Genomic DNA, 16,647 nt, shown 5'->3' on the forward strand with positions numbered 1-16,647 from the left:
AGAAACAAAGAACAATTAGCATTTCTGGTATTATTCAAAAGTGCCAATCAAATGGGACAAAGTGCAGCATCAATGGCTATTCAGACATGCCTGTGAGGGTTTGTTTAAATAAATTCATATGAAGCTTTTGTTTTTACAAAGGCGGTTATTTTTTTCTTTTGACCATAATCATGGTTAAAGGGTTTCTTCTTTTGATTCACAAGCATGCCTATATCATGCTTTTAATTTGACTGAGTCTCTTCTGAGTGCATTTAACATGGTTGGGTTGGGTATATGTGACCTCTGGATGCAGAGACAAACATGGCTACATAGATCCCAGGTTCCGCTCTCCGTGGCCAAAATGGCACCTCGTTGCCTTATTTTCTTCCACACAAAGCAGTGGGAGAAAAATGAAATGCTTAAAATCAAGCATGAAGAAGGATGTGAAGAATGTGTGCATGTGTGTGTAAGAAATAACATGAGAAGTGGAAATACATCATCTGGATTATAAATCAAACGCCAGTAGCCTTTGAAAATGGCCGTTGGCGCCTCGTTGGTTCGAGGGGTTTTGAGTTGTATCATAACTAGATATGACCGAGGCAGGAGTGTGGGCAGTGCTTCCTGCATACACACACCGTGATCATGACGACGATGACGGAAGTGAAGACAGGGATAATGAGAGCTAACATCCTGAAACTCCTGCCATGTGCCAGGCACTGTGCTGAGGGCAACATCTGATTTCATCTTCGCAGCAATGCTTTGAGGTATGCGGGAGGAACAAACCCTTGCCCTGGGAACGGAAAGAACTTGACCGACGGCTGGAGTTGGACTGAGTCTGTCCGACTCCCGAGATACTAGCCATTATGCTCTACCGCTCTCATGCATTCTGGAAAACCAGCCCAGACATCAGATCTGCAGAAGTCTTTGCGAAAAATACGAGGCTACAGGGACTTTCCATTCTGAGACAGGCCAAAAGACTCTAAAAGTCCACCATGACATACTCCTTGGCAATACTTTTGTTTGTTTTTCAAATTTGTACATGGTCTTTGATTGTGTGCTTTTTCGCCAAAACTGAGCCAACAACCATCTGGTGTCAGCCCACGGAGCATCCGACTGAAGGTGAAGAGTCCTTGTTTTTAGTATGCTTAATCATTCATAGCCTTGTTGTAGGAGTAGCCGCACCTACATTTTCCGTCCAACTAAATGCAACCAATAAGGGCAAGATGCAATAAGATACTCAAATACTAGCAGACGTTGCCTCATAAAGATGGTGGTGGCCAAAACTGAATGGCCTGCGGGCAGCTTGCTACGTGCAACTATGCAAACGGTGGACATGTTTCTTTGACAGGCGATAAAGGAACATCCACATTGACTTTGAATTGCTACCTCTATGTCTAAAGAAAGAAAGCATCCAATATTTTCCCACCCCGCTATTTAAGATTAGGCAGACACGGTGTGTTAACTGGTGCATGAGTGTGCACACTCGCAGAGGCACACGTGAGTGCACCAGAAGTTGGTATAAAACAAAAATTATGTAAGTGAAAAACAACTTCTCTTGACTTCTCATCCATAGAAGAAGGGATCTAAAGCCTGGAATGACTATGAGAGGCTTCAACTCTTCTCAAGACACTCTAAAATCATCTTAACTCCAGATGCGCCTACAAACCCAAGTCATGGCCACCATTGCGCATCACACATACTCACGCATGCACGCGCACACACACACTGAAGCCTGGGGGGCTTTTTCTTCTTGAATCTGGGTTGCAGTGGGCAGGTACTTGTAGGATTGAGTAGGGCAATTAAAGAGGATTTTCACTTTATTTAAACCTTTACAATAAAATTACGATCATGTGTTTCTTGAGTAATCCACAAAGCAATAAATTAAATGAATAGATAAATATAAGGAATTTGAAAAAAGAAAACAAGCCAGAGGACTAAAATTTGCTCTGTTCCCTAGAAGTCAGTTTTAACAAGTGTCCTGTCAGCACATTGCTTGCTGCCTTCTGGCTGACCTGTGCTTTGTGGTAGTAGGTCTCTGCGGAAATGCTCTTGAATGCTTAGAATAACAGAATAACGTGGAAGGGACAGAGTGAATAAATGGCTACTTATGAAGAATCCATTAAGTCTAAAAATGTCCTGTTGAATTAAAATAGTTAGAAATGTGGAGAAAGAGCATAACATTTCCTGGGCCAAAGTTTGGAGACAGTATTGAATTAACACTATTTGCTCCTGGAAGTCATATGTTAACTAAGGCTTTAATCAAGACGTACACTTTTCCATAGTTACATTTATATGTCGGAGGGGACCATAACTGGTTGTGGCCTTGTCCTACCTCGCCATTGCTGGCACCTAAGAACGGCCCACTCATCACAGCGGCTCACCTTGAACGAGCTCCCAGCTGCAACTGGCGTTGTAGGTAGAATAACAACGGAGAAAATACATTTCTCTATAGGGTTTGCCTTGTGTCCCATAAAAGGACAAAAAAATGCCACGTTTTGTGTCGTGGATGGGATCTGATTCGAGCCAAAGCTGCTAGGGACCACAATACGCACCGAGTGCCAGACATAACGGTCCCTCCAGCCTGTTTCCCTCGGGGTGTGGGCTCTGTGGCCCCCGGTGGGGGCAGGGGGGCATCGTGCAAGCCTCTCCTCCAGCGCTGGAAGGCTCTTTCACATTCCAGCCCGGTGACGCACCACTGATCTGACGCCTATGTGGGGATGAGCCCTGCCCACCTCGGAGGACTGCTGGACGGACTGGATGAGAGGAGCCACTGGACACCAGTCGCCCGGCAGAGATTCGAGCTGATGAAATGCTAGCACCGTGACCCTGGTTAGCCTTCTAGCTACCAGCAGACAGCACGTCTCCCTGAGCTGTCCGCACTGTGAAATTAAAAGCCATCGCTAACAAAAAGCACCCTGTAACCCTAACTGTGAGTTGATACTCCTCTTCTCAGACTAACGCAGTGCTTTCCTAGAGCTCTGTCCACACGTGGTTGTGAAAACACGAGGGACAAAATTACAGAAACGTGGTTTTCTCTTGAAACATAATGATTTTCGCTCATGAATAGAAATGTAGTCTGGTACATTACTGAATATTACCTTTGATGTCTTGCTTTAAAACCGCTCGTGATTGTAATCTTATATGTGATGCATGACTTTAAACGACTTTGAAAATCATAACGCTTGTGTCATGAAAGACACACAAAATGCATTTTGCCTACGGTTCTATAGCAAACGCAGCATCTCCTCGAGAATGCATGAGGCGAGGAACAGCGGGAACGTGGACGGATCAATCACAAAGGGAGCCTGTGCCACACAGCCCTTCTTTAATGTAGGTGAGAGATTTTTCTCCATCTTGTGAGTTAGTATGAATGTTCTTGCATCTTACGTGACAAATTATCTTTGTTTTAGAAACTTCACTTGTCACAGATTATGATACCATTTAAAGAACGAAAATTATGCAGGCAGTCAAATTTGGTATGGTCACGGGGCACCTGGGTGGCACAGCGGTTAAGCGTCTGCCTTGGGCTCAGGGCGTGATCCTGGCGTTATGGGATCGAGCCCCACATCAGGCTCCTCTGCTAGGAGACTGCTTCTTCCTCTCCCACTCCCCCTGCTTGTGTTCCCTCTCTCGCTGGCTGTCTCTATCTCTGTCAAATAAATAAATAAAATCTTTTAAAAAAATTTGGTATGGTCACAACGGGATACATGATTTGAACGATTTCTCATTCTATTCAAGTATAATAATCTTTACGTCAGCGGTCTAACCAGACTGCACGGTTCTGCTCGATTATAGTCCCTTGTGACATAAAAAAATCGTGACTTTATCAAGGAGTCATTTTAGCCTCCAAAGCATTTCGAAAATTCCATCCGAACTCCAAGGGAACGTTTACAAGTGTAAAGGATGTGAAAAAATTGAATTATCTAAATAATGTAAGTTAAGAATTGTTTTATGTCTGTTTTTGTAATGGCTTTTGTCTATGCTGTGATTAGAAGGTGATCTGTCCAATTCTGTAATTCATTTGCTATAAAGAGCCAAAGACAATTAAAAACCCCAAGTCCCAACCCACCTGGGCCCCACATAAAGACATTCATAGCCCTATCCATTATCCAACTCCACCAGGCCCCCGCCTCCAACGGGGTCTATCTCAAACACAACCTCTCAACTCACAAAACAGGAGTCCCGCACAGCACCAACTCAAACTTTCTATGCTCCTGGCATTAGACACCTTCACTCAAAGAAGCTCCGAGAACCATTTACAATTTCTTTCCTCCATTCTTCTTTGTCTACGGGAATTTTGCAAAAACAACAAGTTTGAATATTTTGAGGAACTGGAAGTCACTTAACGCTTCAAGAAAGGAAAATTCTTTATACGCTAAAGACAAAATCTAGACTGCTTAAGTTTATCATTTCAGATGATTATAAATCAGTCATGCCAAATAAATCAGTGGAGATAAAAAACTACATGAAAATGTCCTCAGGGAAAAACTGACTGGATATACAGATTGCATATTCATTGTACACATTCCCATTGTAGCAAATCTTCTTTTTAAGGCAAAGGAAACTTCTTTATCTGTACTTTGCCTTACGAAATTATTGTTTCGCTAACCATGTTCATCAAAAGAATTGCTATACACTAAATAGTTTAAGTGAACCTATGGAAAGAATTGTTTTTTGAGGCTCACAAGATGAAGCTTTTGGTAAACTTAAATGCTTTCATTTTTTTGAAGATCTTATTTATTTGGCAGAGAGAGAGAGTACGAGCAGGGGGAGGGGCAGAGGGATAAGGAGAAGCAGGCTCCTGATGAGCAGGGAGCCCGATGCTGGATGTAGTCTCAGGACCCTGAGATCATGACCCAAGCGAAGGTAGATGCTTAACCAACTGAGCCACCCAGGCACCCGACGTAAATGCTTTCAAATTGATCCAAGTTATAGATTCAACCGTTCCCGAGTATTCATTTTCCTAAGGAACAGTTACTTCTAAAAATATTTATGTGCATGATAAAGGCCTGAACAGAAAGTTGGACAACATTCAACATGGTGTCACATTCACTGGCCACCTAGTTTATCACGCGCAGAGCACGCTGCACAGGCAGGGGTCACAGGTTTTACTCAACCCTGAAAAATTAAAGCTGCCCCGCCTCCTGCTGTTCGGGGCCGGGATACACATTGGTGCCTGACGGGAATACATGAAACATTGAAACATAACGGAGGCTCCCTCCAAGTGTTAATGTTCTGCAATTTCTGATACAATTCTTTTGGATAGTACTGGCAAAATGACTAGTTAATTTAATTTTTGCTACCTCAAAGGCCAATTTGAGCAGACTTTTCTTCTTTCCTACTGGTACTTACAAATATAATTTTTGTTACCTTCCTCTCGTTTACATGTTGTGGGTATAGAACAGTTCTAAGTTCCGTGATATGCAAATAACATATGCAAGGGAACATATTATGTCCCTTGTTTTTAGTAACAGGAACAAAAGAGACTCCTAGCGATGTATAAAATATATAGTTTGATGGTTCAGTTCACCAGAATTTTTTTTAGATAAATAGGATTCATTTAATTGAATCGAGTTATCTTTCAGAATGACCCACAGTAAATCCTTAAAAATGTTCTGACTCTCTTAAAATGCATCCCCCAAATTAACAACCGGGCAATGAAATTGCTTCTTACTGCCAGCTACATCATATCCAAGATAAAAGTTCACATGCTCTGGCCCCTCGGACTCCCAGCTGATACTGGCCCTGGTCTCCGCAGCTGTGGCAGTAAGTTTCCTGATCCCGGGGTTACGGCTTAAGATAAATATACGACAGAAGAATAAAACAAACAAGCAATCTGCAGTGTCCAACACACAAATATAAACTAAGATGAAGTCCTCTGAGATTGTGCAAATGGAATCAGATTTATTGCTGAAATTTAGGGTTCACTCGGATTTCACTTCCATGACAGAAAGGGTTTTCATTTATAAAAGCAGAATAATGAATAATCAGGAATGATGTACAATATTCAGATTGATGAGTTCTGTTATATGGGTCCTGAATGACGTAAACTGTCGTCCATTAGATAGAGTCCCAGGAAACCTCAGCCCTCACTTACTGATGTGGGGTGGGGTGGGGGTTGCTAAGCAATGCTGGGGGCAGAGGTAACAGAATCTTACTGCAAGGTAAACCCCAATACTAGGAGGCTGCTTCTCGGTTCTACTTAGCAGCTCAGTGTGGGTCTTTAAAGACTGTGTTATGCTCCTTTAGAACAGTGCCTTCTGACCTTTTTGAGTCACAAACTTCTCTAAGAGCCTGCCCATGGGGAGTTCGGGGACCCCAGGTGAGGACACCTGCTTTAGAGACTGCTGATTGGTAGAACACACTGGGAGAGAAGCTGCAATAAGAACTGTCAAATACGCTTTATCAGAACTTTGAAAAGAAGAAATCAAAGAAGTAAGAAGTGTTTTACTTGACACACCCCAGAGAGTCAGACGATCTATACCTAAGTGTTCATTACATGTCACATTCTGGAAAATCGTAGTACAACCTAAATGGCTTCTTAAAACAGCACATTATGAACACGCTATGACAGTCAATGTCTACTACTAAGTAAAGGTGACATCTCCGGCCATTAAAGGGTATTATTTGGCTATCTGAGGCTGACATTCTCTCAGCCTTCTCGCAATGGCCTAAACTAAAAATGACATATTTACAGGTATATTAACTTGGGTAGGCACAAAAATAAGATCAATGTATTACCCCAGAGAAAATGTCCTAGAATAGTAAATCAGAAAGTGTCCAAGGGCTGACTTAGACTCTGAAATTAAATTCCCAATTATGTTATAGAACTTGGAAGCTAAAGGCCTCTCCTGAAATTAACTTAATGAAAGAGCATTTCTTAGGATCAGAAAGAGAGGTACAGACAGTCCCCAACTTCATGCTGGTTTGACTTTGGATTTTTTGACCTTACAATGGAGTGAAAGCTGTAAGCATTCAGAAACCGCACTTTGAATTTGATCTTTTCTGGGGCAAATGGTTTGTGGTACGATACTCTCATGATGCTGGGCAGGGGAGCCAGCCGCAGTTCCCCCTCAGCCACGGGATCATGAGGGTGAACAACCTACACACTCACAACCATCCTGTCCCCACACGGCCATTCTGCTTTGCACTTTCAGTACAGTAGTCAGTAAATTCCATGAGACAATTAACACTTCCTTATCACATAGGCGAGAGTAGGTGTTCTGAGCCCATGTCAGGTAGGCTAGGCCAAGCCAGTTTAGGCAAGTTAGATGCATCGAATGCATCTATGACTTAAAATATTTTTGACTTATGATGGATTTATGGGAACGTAACCCCATCATAGGTTGAGTAAGTTCTGGGCACCTGGGTGGCTCAGTCGGTTGAGCGTCTGCCTTGAGCTTGGGTCATGATCCCAGGGTCCTGGGTCCTGCTTTTCCCTCTCATTTTGCCTACCCCCCCGGCTTGTGCGCTCATTCTCTCTCTCTTTCTCAAATAAATAAATAAAATCTTAAAAAAAATAAGTTGAGTAAGTTCTGCATATTGAAGAAATGAAATAATGCACTTGACCTCTGAGATATAATTCACCATCATATGTGTACAATGCACCCCTCTGTGCTAAGGGTGGGAAACAGCAGAGAGCAAAACCGATGATGGAATTATGTAGGGTACTTCTGTGGACCTATTTGATTTTATCATCTGAGATTTTCCTCTTAAAGGAACAGATAATTAAAGGAATATGATCAATGAACAGAGACAGTAAATATGAAACACATACGTACATCAGTGGTAAAGATCCCAGGCAAAACATTAATTTTCGTTAAGAAATTCTGGAATCACAGAACTGAGGAGCGTAGTCTTGGTGTACTGATGGGAGATGTCAAGGCAGAAACACAGTGAAATCCTTCCAACAGAAGAGCGTGTAGCTTATTCTTAAAGACAGCCACAGAAGATATCGTACTTTTATCCCAGAGAATTCTAAGGTTCTTTGCTTAACCCTCCACTCATCCACTTTCTGGATGTGTCAGCCACGGGACTGCGAATGCCGTTTCTCATTGGGGCTTTCTGCAAAGCCTGCCTCTTGTCTCCCTACCCTAAGTCTTTCTTTGTAGATCCCGCCGGCGTAGCTACCTACATTTTAGCTTCCTGCACTACGTATGTGATCCTGTCACCCCCGTTTGAAACATGGCTGGCTCACCTGTGCCCACAGGTAAACACTCTTTCCTTAGCAAGACACTGTGGTCATTAAGGATCATTCACGTCTGGCCTCATCGACCTCTTCAGTCACGTCTCTGGGTAAAACTGAAACATCCTGGGGATTTTCAAAGCCCATGCCTTTGCTTATGCCTCCTACCAGGAATTTATGCACCCCAATCCCCTGACTCATCTGTCCAAATTTATTTGTCTTTCAAGGCCCGGTTCAGTATTACTATTTTTGTGAAATTTTTCCTGATTCTTTTGGGCAAAATAAATGGTTCACTCATCTATGCTCAGATAAAATAGTGTTCAAATGACTAGCTGAGCATCTATTTTTACTTTTTCTTTTTAAAAAAGATTTATTTATGTATTTGAGAGAGAGCGAGACAGCGTGAATAGGGGGAGGGGCAGAGCAAGAGAACCTTCAAGCAGACTCCCCACTGAGGTGCAGAGCCTGACACGGGGCTTGATCTCACAACCCATGAGATCTCGACTTGAGCCAAAACCAAGACTTGGTCGCTCAACCAACTGAGGCACCCAGGTGCCCCTGTTTTTACTCTTTTTTAATGTGTTGGTCTCACCTGCCACATTCTTAGCATATCAAAGGCAAGGTCTGTCTAACCATCCTGGGACACAGTGCCTTAAAAAAGGCTGGTGCATTTTATGGGGCAGATAGATGTTAGCTATTGACCTGACTGAACTTTTTATATAGTCATTTTGTTGCTGTTGTTCGGGCCAAACTTTAAACCTGATTTTTGTTTACATATTCTTTAGCTTTTCCTTGTTTCTTGACCTCCTTGGTAGTGGTGGGACCAACTCTGGTGTAATTCTACAGTGAAGAAGAGTCTGACCACAGACAGGATTTGCCACCATTTCCCTGGTGCCCAGCTCTGCTCCGTCCTCACTGGCTGACCATAGTCCACCGCTAATTACGTCAAGAATCACGTTCAGTTGCTGACCGGTCAGTCTCTCCCTATTCCTGTACTCCAACCAGTCACTTCACAGTAGTGTTCTGATGGCTGGTCCCAAGGATGAGAAAGTAAAGGCTATGGGCAAAGCAGGGTCCATCCATCAACAACAAGGGCCCAGAACACAAATCCGTTCGCTGTATGTTTTTGGATCATTTCTGCAGATGCCTTCACAGGTTTATTTTCTAGAATCCCAGACCCCAAAACTATTTAAAGAGACACAGAAATTGAACAGATGCAGCTGAACAGCTATGACTGTTACACAGACACTGAAGGCTTTACCCAAGTGAGGACACGGCTGCAAATAAGGGTGTCCTAAAGATCTCAGTAGTGTGTCCGTGCCCCCTGGGGGCGTGGGAAGGGAAGGGGTGGCTATGGTGCAGGGCAGCCAAATGGACTGTCCTGCGTTCTACTTAGCCGTGTAAATGCTCCTTTTGCAAACTGCATGTTTGTAAGTTTGGGTTTCATGAACATCTCCTAAAATCTGTAAGAAAATTTTTAAAAAATGTAAACTCAGCTGCATCTCTTTTCCCCCCTCAATCAGAGGTGAACTGAAATCCCCAGAGGCCGAAGCTCCCAGAGCTGAGGATATCACCCGTGCTTTCTCCCAGCGAGCCATCTCTGATTCTTTCCCCCTCGTTGAGAGAAAAAGCGAAAACCCATACAAATTTGAAAATTTAGGAGGATCGTAGGGAACTTTCCTTTTTCTCCTCTCTCAGAGAGTATCTGAACTGTACGGAGAAGAAACATAAAGAGAATAGAGTTCATTCTTAGATCGAAAAAAAGAGATCTTTTTAAGGAAAGAAAACCCAGGATAACAAATGATTTCTTGAGTGGTTTAAGTCTTATGGCATTTGCCCTCACTTTACGCAAGCGCTGTTCAGCGGCCCGTGCACCATTAACACTGTAGAGAAGATAAGGTTAGGTTTAGGCTTTTGAAAACCGCTTAAACCCTCTTTCTCTTCTTATCTGATATACACCCGATTTCAACGTCAGGGGCTACGTGAACCTTCTGACAGCCCACTTCTGCGTGTCCTATCATCGTAAGCAACTCACAATTCAATTTAGTAACATTAAATGGTAGAACCGAAACTATTTTAATAAGGATTTCTCTTAATTGGTTTTAATTCATTAACATCAGTGGGTAATTTTTTTCCAGTGAATGCATGCCGTCTTCCAACGCGGCAAGTCAGTGGGAAACTCGGGCTCCCTCACAGACAGCCCTCTTATAGCACCATTAACGCAGCTACTGACTCCAGGCAGAGCCGCGGGGACGCGGCCACTGCGTCGGGAAGGCGGCCAGGCTTTCTCTGGAATGCTTCAGTGAAAGGTTACCAGGGGAACCTAGCAGGGAATTATTGTAACACAACCAAGGACTTTAATTGATATCTAATTAAGCCAGGCAAGGCGCAGACACGTAAAGGGGAAGCTTATATCTTTCTACAATACTGTGGAAATTTTGAATTTTCACAGCCTCATTCTTTCAAGTCTAAAAGCACACAGATGGTGGTATTAACGTGGCTATCATTCTGATTCAGTTACTTCAAAATCTATCCGATCTACAGCTTATCATTCACCAAGGCTATGAATAGAAGCAGATTTCTAAAAAAAATAAATAAATAAAAGATCTGAATCAGGCCTGCATGCACACATCTGAGTAATTTTAGGCAAGGCACTTCTTTCTCATGGTCTTCTTCATTCCTATTTGTTCTCAAACCTGTCAAAGTCCAAGACCACCCCTGGCCAGGGGGACTTCACAGGAAAAGAATGCCCTGTGGCTGGGACTCCCAGCTCTTGTAAAAGCTAACAGATCAACCACTAGCCAAGGGCCAAAGCCCGAGGAGGCTCTTCGGGACGCCTCAGGGGGAAGACCTATCCCAGGGGATTCAAGCACTGCTCTCCCAACACACCTTTCTCACCCAGAGAGCCGAGAGGAACAAAGGAGAGCAGAAGCACTCCACCATCCCCCAGGGGGAAGAGACGGGGGCAGGTGCAGCGTGGTGAAGACAGGATGGAACCACACAGCTGGGGAGAGCATGTGGGCTGACAGGAAGACCTGCTCGGAGGGATCCTGGTGGGGCGACTGCGGGTCCCGGGCCAGTCAGAGGGCATCACTAAGCCGAAACTCCGAATGGAAGGTGTGGTGTCGTGTCAGCAAAGAGGACACTTGTGTCGACAAGGAGTGGGGCTCAATCAGATGAGAACGGAGAGCTCGGCTGATCTGAGTTCTTACAGGCTGTTCGCAGCACAGGACGAATATTCCTGAACCCTGAGCATGGGGTGTGGCCACAGAGAGGATCTGGGACAACCCACCATGTGGGTCCCGTCTGATCCAGCCCCCATCCCATCATTAAAAGCAAAGATAAGGGTTTGTACCACGGATGGGTCTTGTGAAGAAGGGTTAGAAGAATTCAGTGTGTGGCTTTCGACTTGTGGAAAAGACTAGACGTGAATTTTAAAGCCAAGATCTTCCAAGATCTTCTCCTCCGTTTGGTGTTTCAAAGCTCATTTTATATCTTTTTTTTTTTTTTAAACCCATGCTGCACTTCGCCATGTTTAACATTGCAAATTTCAAACATGTATAAAGTCATGCAGATGAATGATTTTACCTTTGCCTGCACCTACATCGGGTGGAGGAATACCAGCTTCAATGAAGGGAAACAGAAACAGGACACTATATAGTTAGATGTAACACACCCACGAGCATGTAAAGCGATATAAAAACACTTATTAAAATGCCAAAGCATGCAAGAAGAAGGAAGTGTCCCGCATCTGGTACAGGGGACAGAGATATGTTGGTGCCCCCAGGCATACCCAGCAACCAGATCCACACATTCCTTAAGGTGCATTATTCATAGTCCCCCCTTATGGAACAAGGCATAAGGTATTTCAAACCAACTTTGGGGGTAGAAAAGTCAATTCCTCGTGCTAGGGAAGATACATAAATAACCCTCAGGCAATTCTACAATTTAATGACATGCAAACTCAGAAAATCTTTAATAAAGTTTTTTGACACTTTCATCGAATTGAAATTTTTTCAAAATAATTTTTTTAAAGTCGCAAAGGAAGTACTGACTCCTTTTCTTGAAACTCTAATGGGACTGTTTTGCTTTCTCTGTACCAGACGGCATACCAAAATACAAAGTCCCGTGCTCAAACGCAAAATAAACGCACTATTTCATAACCGTTTCATAGTCCTTGCTAGAAATCCTCAACCAGAATGTGGCCTAGCGAACTATCTTCTGGTGACTCAAGACCAGAACTAGAATTACATCTATTTATTTGCATACGGATGCGTGTGGCGGTGTGCACACACACATGTGTATTACATGTATGTGTGTGTACGTATACGTGTGAGGTTGTAGACAGGAAAACCCATTGCCTTGAACTTTGAGTTCCTGTGTGGCAAAATGCTGTAACTTCCCACTCTCATCTCAACTTTTTAAAGTCAGCTTACAAATTTCACACAGACTCGGAAAACAAATAACCAATAGTTATTCTCACATGAATTGAATAATTGACTTTATAGATGTCCGGATGGGAAATTACAAACAAGTGTTCGCATTAGATGGGAAGATGGAGCCTCCGTGGGAGGAAGGAAAGAGAAGGCACACGTTCAGGTGAAAGACTTTGGTCTCGCGACACTTAGAGTTACGTGAATTTTATACATACCCATCTTACCTTCATCCACAGTTGTCACCGCCTCCTCCGTTATTTGACTGCCGGATCCTGCCGCTGTCTGTGCATAAAAATAAAACTTATACCGCGTGCTGAAATTTAAATTCTTTAAAGTCCAGCGCGTCTTGTTGGCAGGAATTTTCAGATCCACCAGTGGGCCTAATTCGTGGGTGCTGTTAACTGGCAATAAAAAATAACAGAGATGAGCATTCCCCCTTAATTGCTATAGGAATACTATTATAAATAAAAACGTCAAGCAAAAATGACACACTTGGATTGCATTCCCTTTGTAATCCTCTTCACTCCTTGCCTGACGTAACTGTCGTTCGCTGTTTATGGCTCCTATACTATCGCAAAATGGGGGGAAATATGTTCCCCACGGGCTTAGGAGCCAGGGGGATTTTATGGCTGAATTCCAGTAGCATTTCTTTTCTCTGTGTTTTTGCAGGTGGTGTCATGTAACCCCAAACTTCGGCCTCAGAGGTCTTGTGCCAAAGGAACCCCTCTTTTTCTACGTTTCTTTTCCTTTCCTTTCCTTTTCCCTTCCCTTCTCTCCCCTCCCCTCCTCTCTCCTTTCCTTTCCTCTCCTTTCCTTTCCTTTCCTTTCCTTTCCTTTCCTTTCCTTTCCTTTCCTTTCTTCTTACCATTTTCTAGTTACAGATAACTCACGCCTACCTAACCTAACAATAGCATCCACCCCACACTCAAAGGTCTGTTGCATTCTACAGACTGCTTGCTTTTCAATAGCATATACGTCTTTAGGAAGTCTGACGTGAAGTTCCTTCTGGAACACCTCTGGAAGGTATACGGAGATATTCTACAGCGCTAAAGAAATAACCAGTTTGTATTTTAAGAAAACAGCTAAGTTTTTTCCTTTTGGAACCATATCCGCCCCCCTCCCCTTGCCTTCTCCCAATAACTCACTTGGCTGATATTTTAAGGTGTACTCAGTCAAAATGCCGTTCGGGCGGCTTGGTGGGTCCCACTCCAGAGTGAGGGAGTCTAGTGTCGGGTTAACAATCTTCAAAGAGGACGGAGCACTGGGCACTTAGAGTGAGAGGACACAGAGTCAACAAAAGTTTTTGGATGTTTCCAAAATGGATTCAGATGACGTACTGTACCATGTTCACACCATTCACCAAGGTTTTCTGTAACTCACTCTTGCTCCCGATTCAGCCAAAAATACACTGCCAGAAACCCGTGACAAGAACCCGTTCAGCTGTTCTCTTCCTCTTTTTTTCCTCATCATTTCCATTTAGACTCATTAAAGCCATCTTCCAAAATACGTAAAAATGTTGCCTTTAGATGGACCCAAACCAATATTTGTAAAGGAGATGGGACTTGTGTCGTGAATGGTGTCTTGATAAAAGCAAACTGGTGACTAAGTGAAACTATTCTAACCAGACCTTTGAGTAGACACAGCTGTGTTCTGGGCTATTAAGAACTGTTTTCTCCAACAAACCAGGTGTCTCCGAACACCCAGGACACCCTGCCTGCTGGGCTCTGGGCATGAGCCAGCCTGCCCAGGTGCAGAGTGGTTCTTATCTGGAGAGCTGACAGACGCCCAGATTCTCGCGGCGATGGACAAAAGCCGCGGTGCTGGCGGACCCCTCCTCCCCCTGCTCTGGGGACAGCCCGCAGGGTGTCACGTTCTCTATGGCAGAGGCTGGCAAATGACCAGAGGACACATGCCTGGTCTTCTTTTATTCACTTTCTCATGAGGATGATGGATGGAGGCAGTTCTCCCTCCCGGTCGCTAGCACCTTTACACACCCACCGTATTCCCGAGACCCACTAATGGCACCCCTGTCTCTCCCATCACTCCAGCCAGAAACCAAGGAGTCAACCCGACTTTCTCTCTCTGCCTCATTTCCTCCATCTCCAGGGACACTACATCCTGTCAGTGCTACCCTCGTACATCCATTCCCTACTCTCCTCTCTACCACTGCCCCACTTCAGGCCCTCAGTGGCCTTTGCCTGGGCCTAGAAGAGTCCTGGCACATAGTTCTCAGCTTCCCCAAGCCACTCCTCTCAGAATCGGACGATAGCCAAAAACTGTCTCCAGAGAAGTAAACACATATTGCGTATAAAAGTAGGGGGTTCATGGAGCTCCTTACACCCATTCATTGACCCCCTCCCCCCCAGGAGACTCCAGTCTTCCAGTTAAGAGCCTCTGGCTTACAGGTTAATATCCGTAGCACGTAAGACCATCCAAGGTACGGGCCCTCCCTCGCTCACCTTCCTCTCTTTCCTCACCATTCCTGGCTACACAACTGATAGTTCCTTGAGGAAGCCATGCTGCTTCATACCATCGTGTCTGTGGACATACTACTTCCTCTCTTCCTTATCCTTTAATTCGTGGGTCATCTCTACTATGACACCTTCCCCGAACCATCTCAAGGAGCAGTGAGGTCTCACTAGTGAAAGCCTCGAGAGGAAGAAGGCTTCAGCCTCTGAAGCAGCAATGGACCGAGGACAAGCAATTGTCATAGGAGGGGAGCTGAGACACAGGAAGACCCTCAGAGGATGCTGGTCAGGTGCCAACATCATGCGCCCTTCAAAGGAGCCAGGACCTGGTTTGTCTGCGAACTACTTGTATCAGAAAGACCTAAGGAGGGGCGCCTGGGTGGCACAGCGGTTAAGCGCCTGCCTTCGGCTCAGGGCGTGATCCCAGCGTTCTGGGATCAAGCCCCACATCAGGCTCCTCTGCTATGAGCCTGCTTCTTCCTCTCCCACTCCCCCTGCTTGTGTTCCCTCTCTAGCTGGCTGTCTCTATCTCTGTCAAATAAATAAATAAAATCTTAAAAAAAAAAAAAAAGACCTAAGGAATCCACAGAAGTGATTTGGCTCATTTTTAATACGGGCTTGGAGCAAAATTCAAATGCGTGAATCCTTATCTTCCTTACTCTACTGTCCCTCTCTCCCTCATCTACTAGGCTCCCATGTCTCTGTGCCCAAACTCCTCCTGCCCCACCCCTGCACTGATGGATAGTGGATCCTCCCTCCCCCTCCCCTTGCAACGGCCCCTTCTGGCAATGCTTTTCCTTCTCTTTCCAACCCATTTTGTCAAGACCTCCAACCTTCTAACCCAGTTCAACTTCAGCAGAAACGATAAAGGTGCACCAGGAAAGAAGTCAACTACGACTGACAGGATTATTTTTCTTCCCAGGTGTTTTTCTCAGGTTATCACATTAGTGCTCATGCTTTTCAAAAGAAGGAACCGAGGCTTAGAGAAGTTACAGAACTCCCTTCGGGTCAGAAAGTTAATGACCCAAATAAACACCAACTTAGCAAGGTTTCTGACAGTGTGACGAAGTGTGGAGAAAAACTTCAGTTAGGAGAGAGGGTTTGGGGCAGCATTTTTGCATCGTGAAGCCTCCCACGTACCCTCGGGCCACATATGAGCTGACACTACGCCAGCTTTGTGGGGCCCCTTCTGTCCTGCAAAGCCTCTCAGGACGAGCCATATGCTCTAGGATCTCAGTCACGTCCGCCTCCTACCTCCTTCTGGAGTGTTAAAGACTCTGTCGGGGCTGGCTGGGCCCTCCCCTTTCCCGTTGACCACGCGGACGTTCAGCGTGTAGTGGCTGAAGGGCTCCAGCCCAGGCAACATGCCGTGAGTCTTGCTGCCCTGGAAAGTGAGGATCTTTTTCTCAAGGTGGCGTCTGTTTCTCTTAGACGAACTCTGTGCCTTCCAGTAGTAAATCTGAAAGAGCACGGGCAAAAGTCAGGGACAGGTAAGGGAGCAAACGAGATTCCTCCTGCTCACGAGATTCAAGTCTTATGCCTGTGTCCTAGAAAATGTCGTTGGTGCATTTTAGAAGAA

The 16,647-nt window shown here is 44.6% G+C and overlaps 1 protein-coding gene across 3 annotated transcripts in view; it reads right to left on the bottom strand.

The window, feature by feature from the left end:
- NRCAM (neuronal cell adhesion molecule) overlaps positions 1-16,647 on the bottom strand; it is a 278,867-nt gene that overhangs the window by 18,162 nt on the left and 244,058 nt on the right. For 2 of the 3 annotated variants that reach the window (XM_087861196.1, XM_087861194.1), the window contains 3 exons: positions 16,323-16,527; positions 13,746-13,868; positions 12,825-13,001 (listed from right to left, as the gene is read on the bottom strand). In XM_087861196.1, coding sequence (XP_087717322.1) covers positions 12,825-13,001; positions 13,746-13,868; positions 16,323-16,527 — 505 coding nt within the window. Of the gene's footprint in view, positions 1-11,752; positions 11,789-12,824; positions 13,002-13,745; positions 13,869-16,322; positions 16,528-16,647 lie in introns of all 3 variants that reach the window. The other variant, XM_045793477.2, reaches the window with a different exon arrangement.

Source organism: Ursus americanus, chromosome 3 (assembly GCF_024610735.1).
Source record: "Ursus americanus isolate L20-20 chromosome 3, mUrsAme1.1.p, whole genome shotgun sequence".
NCBI classification, from domain to species: Eukaryota; Metazoa; Chordata; class Mammalia; order Carnivora; family Ursidae; genus Ursus; species Ursus americanus.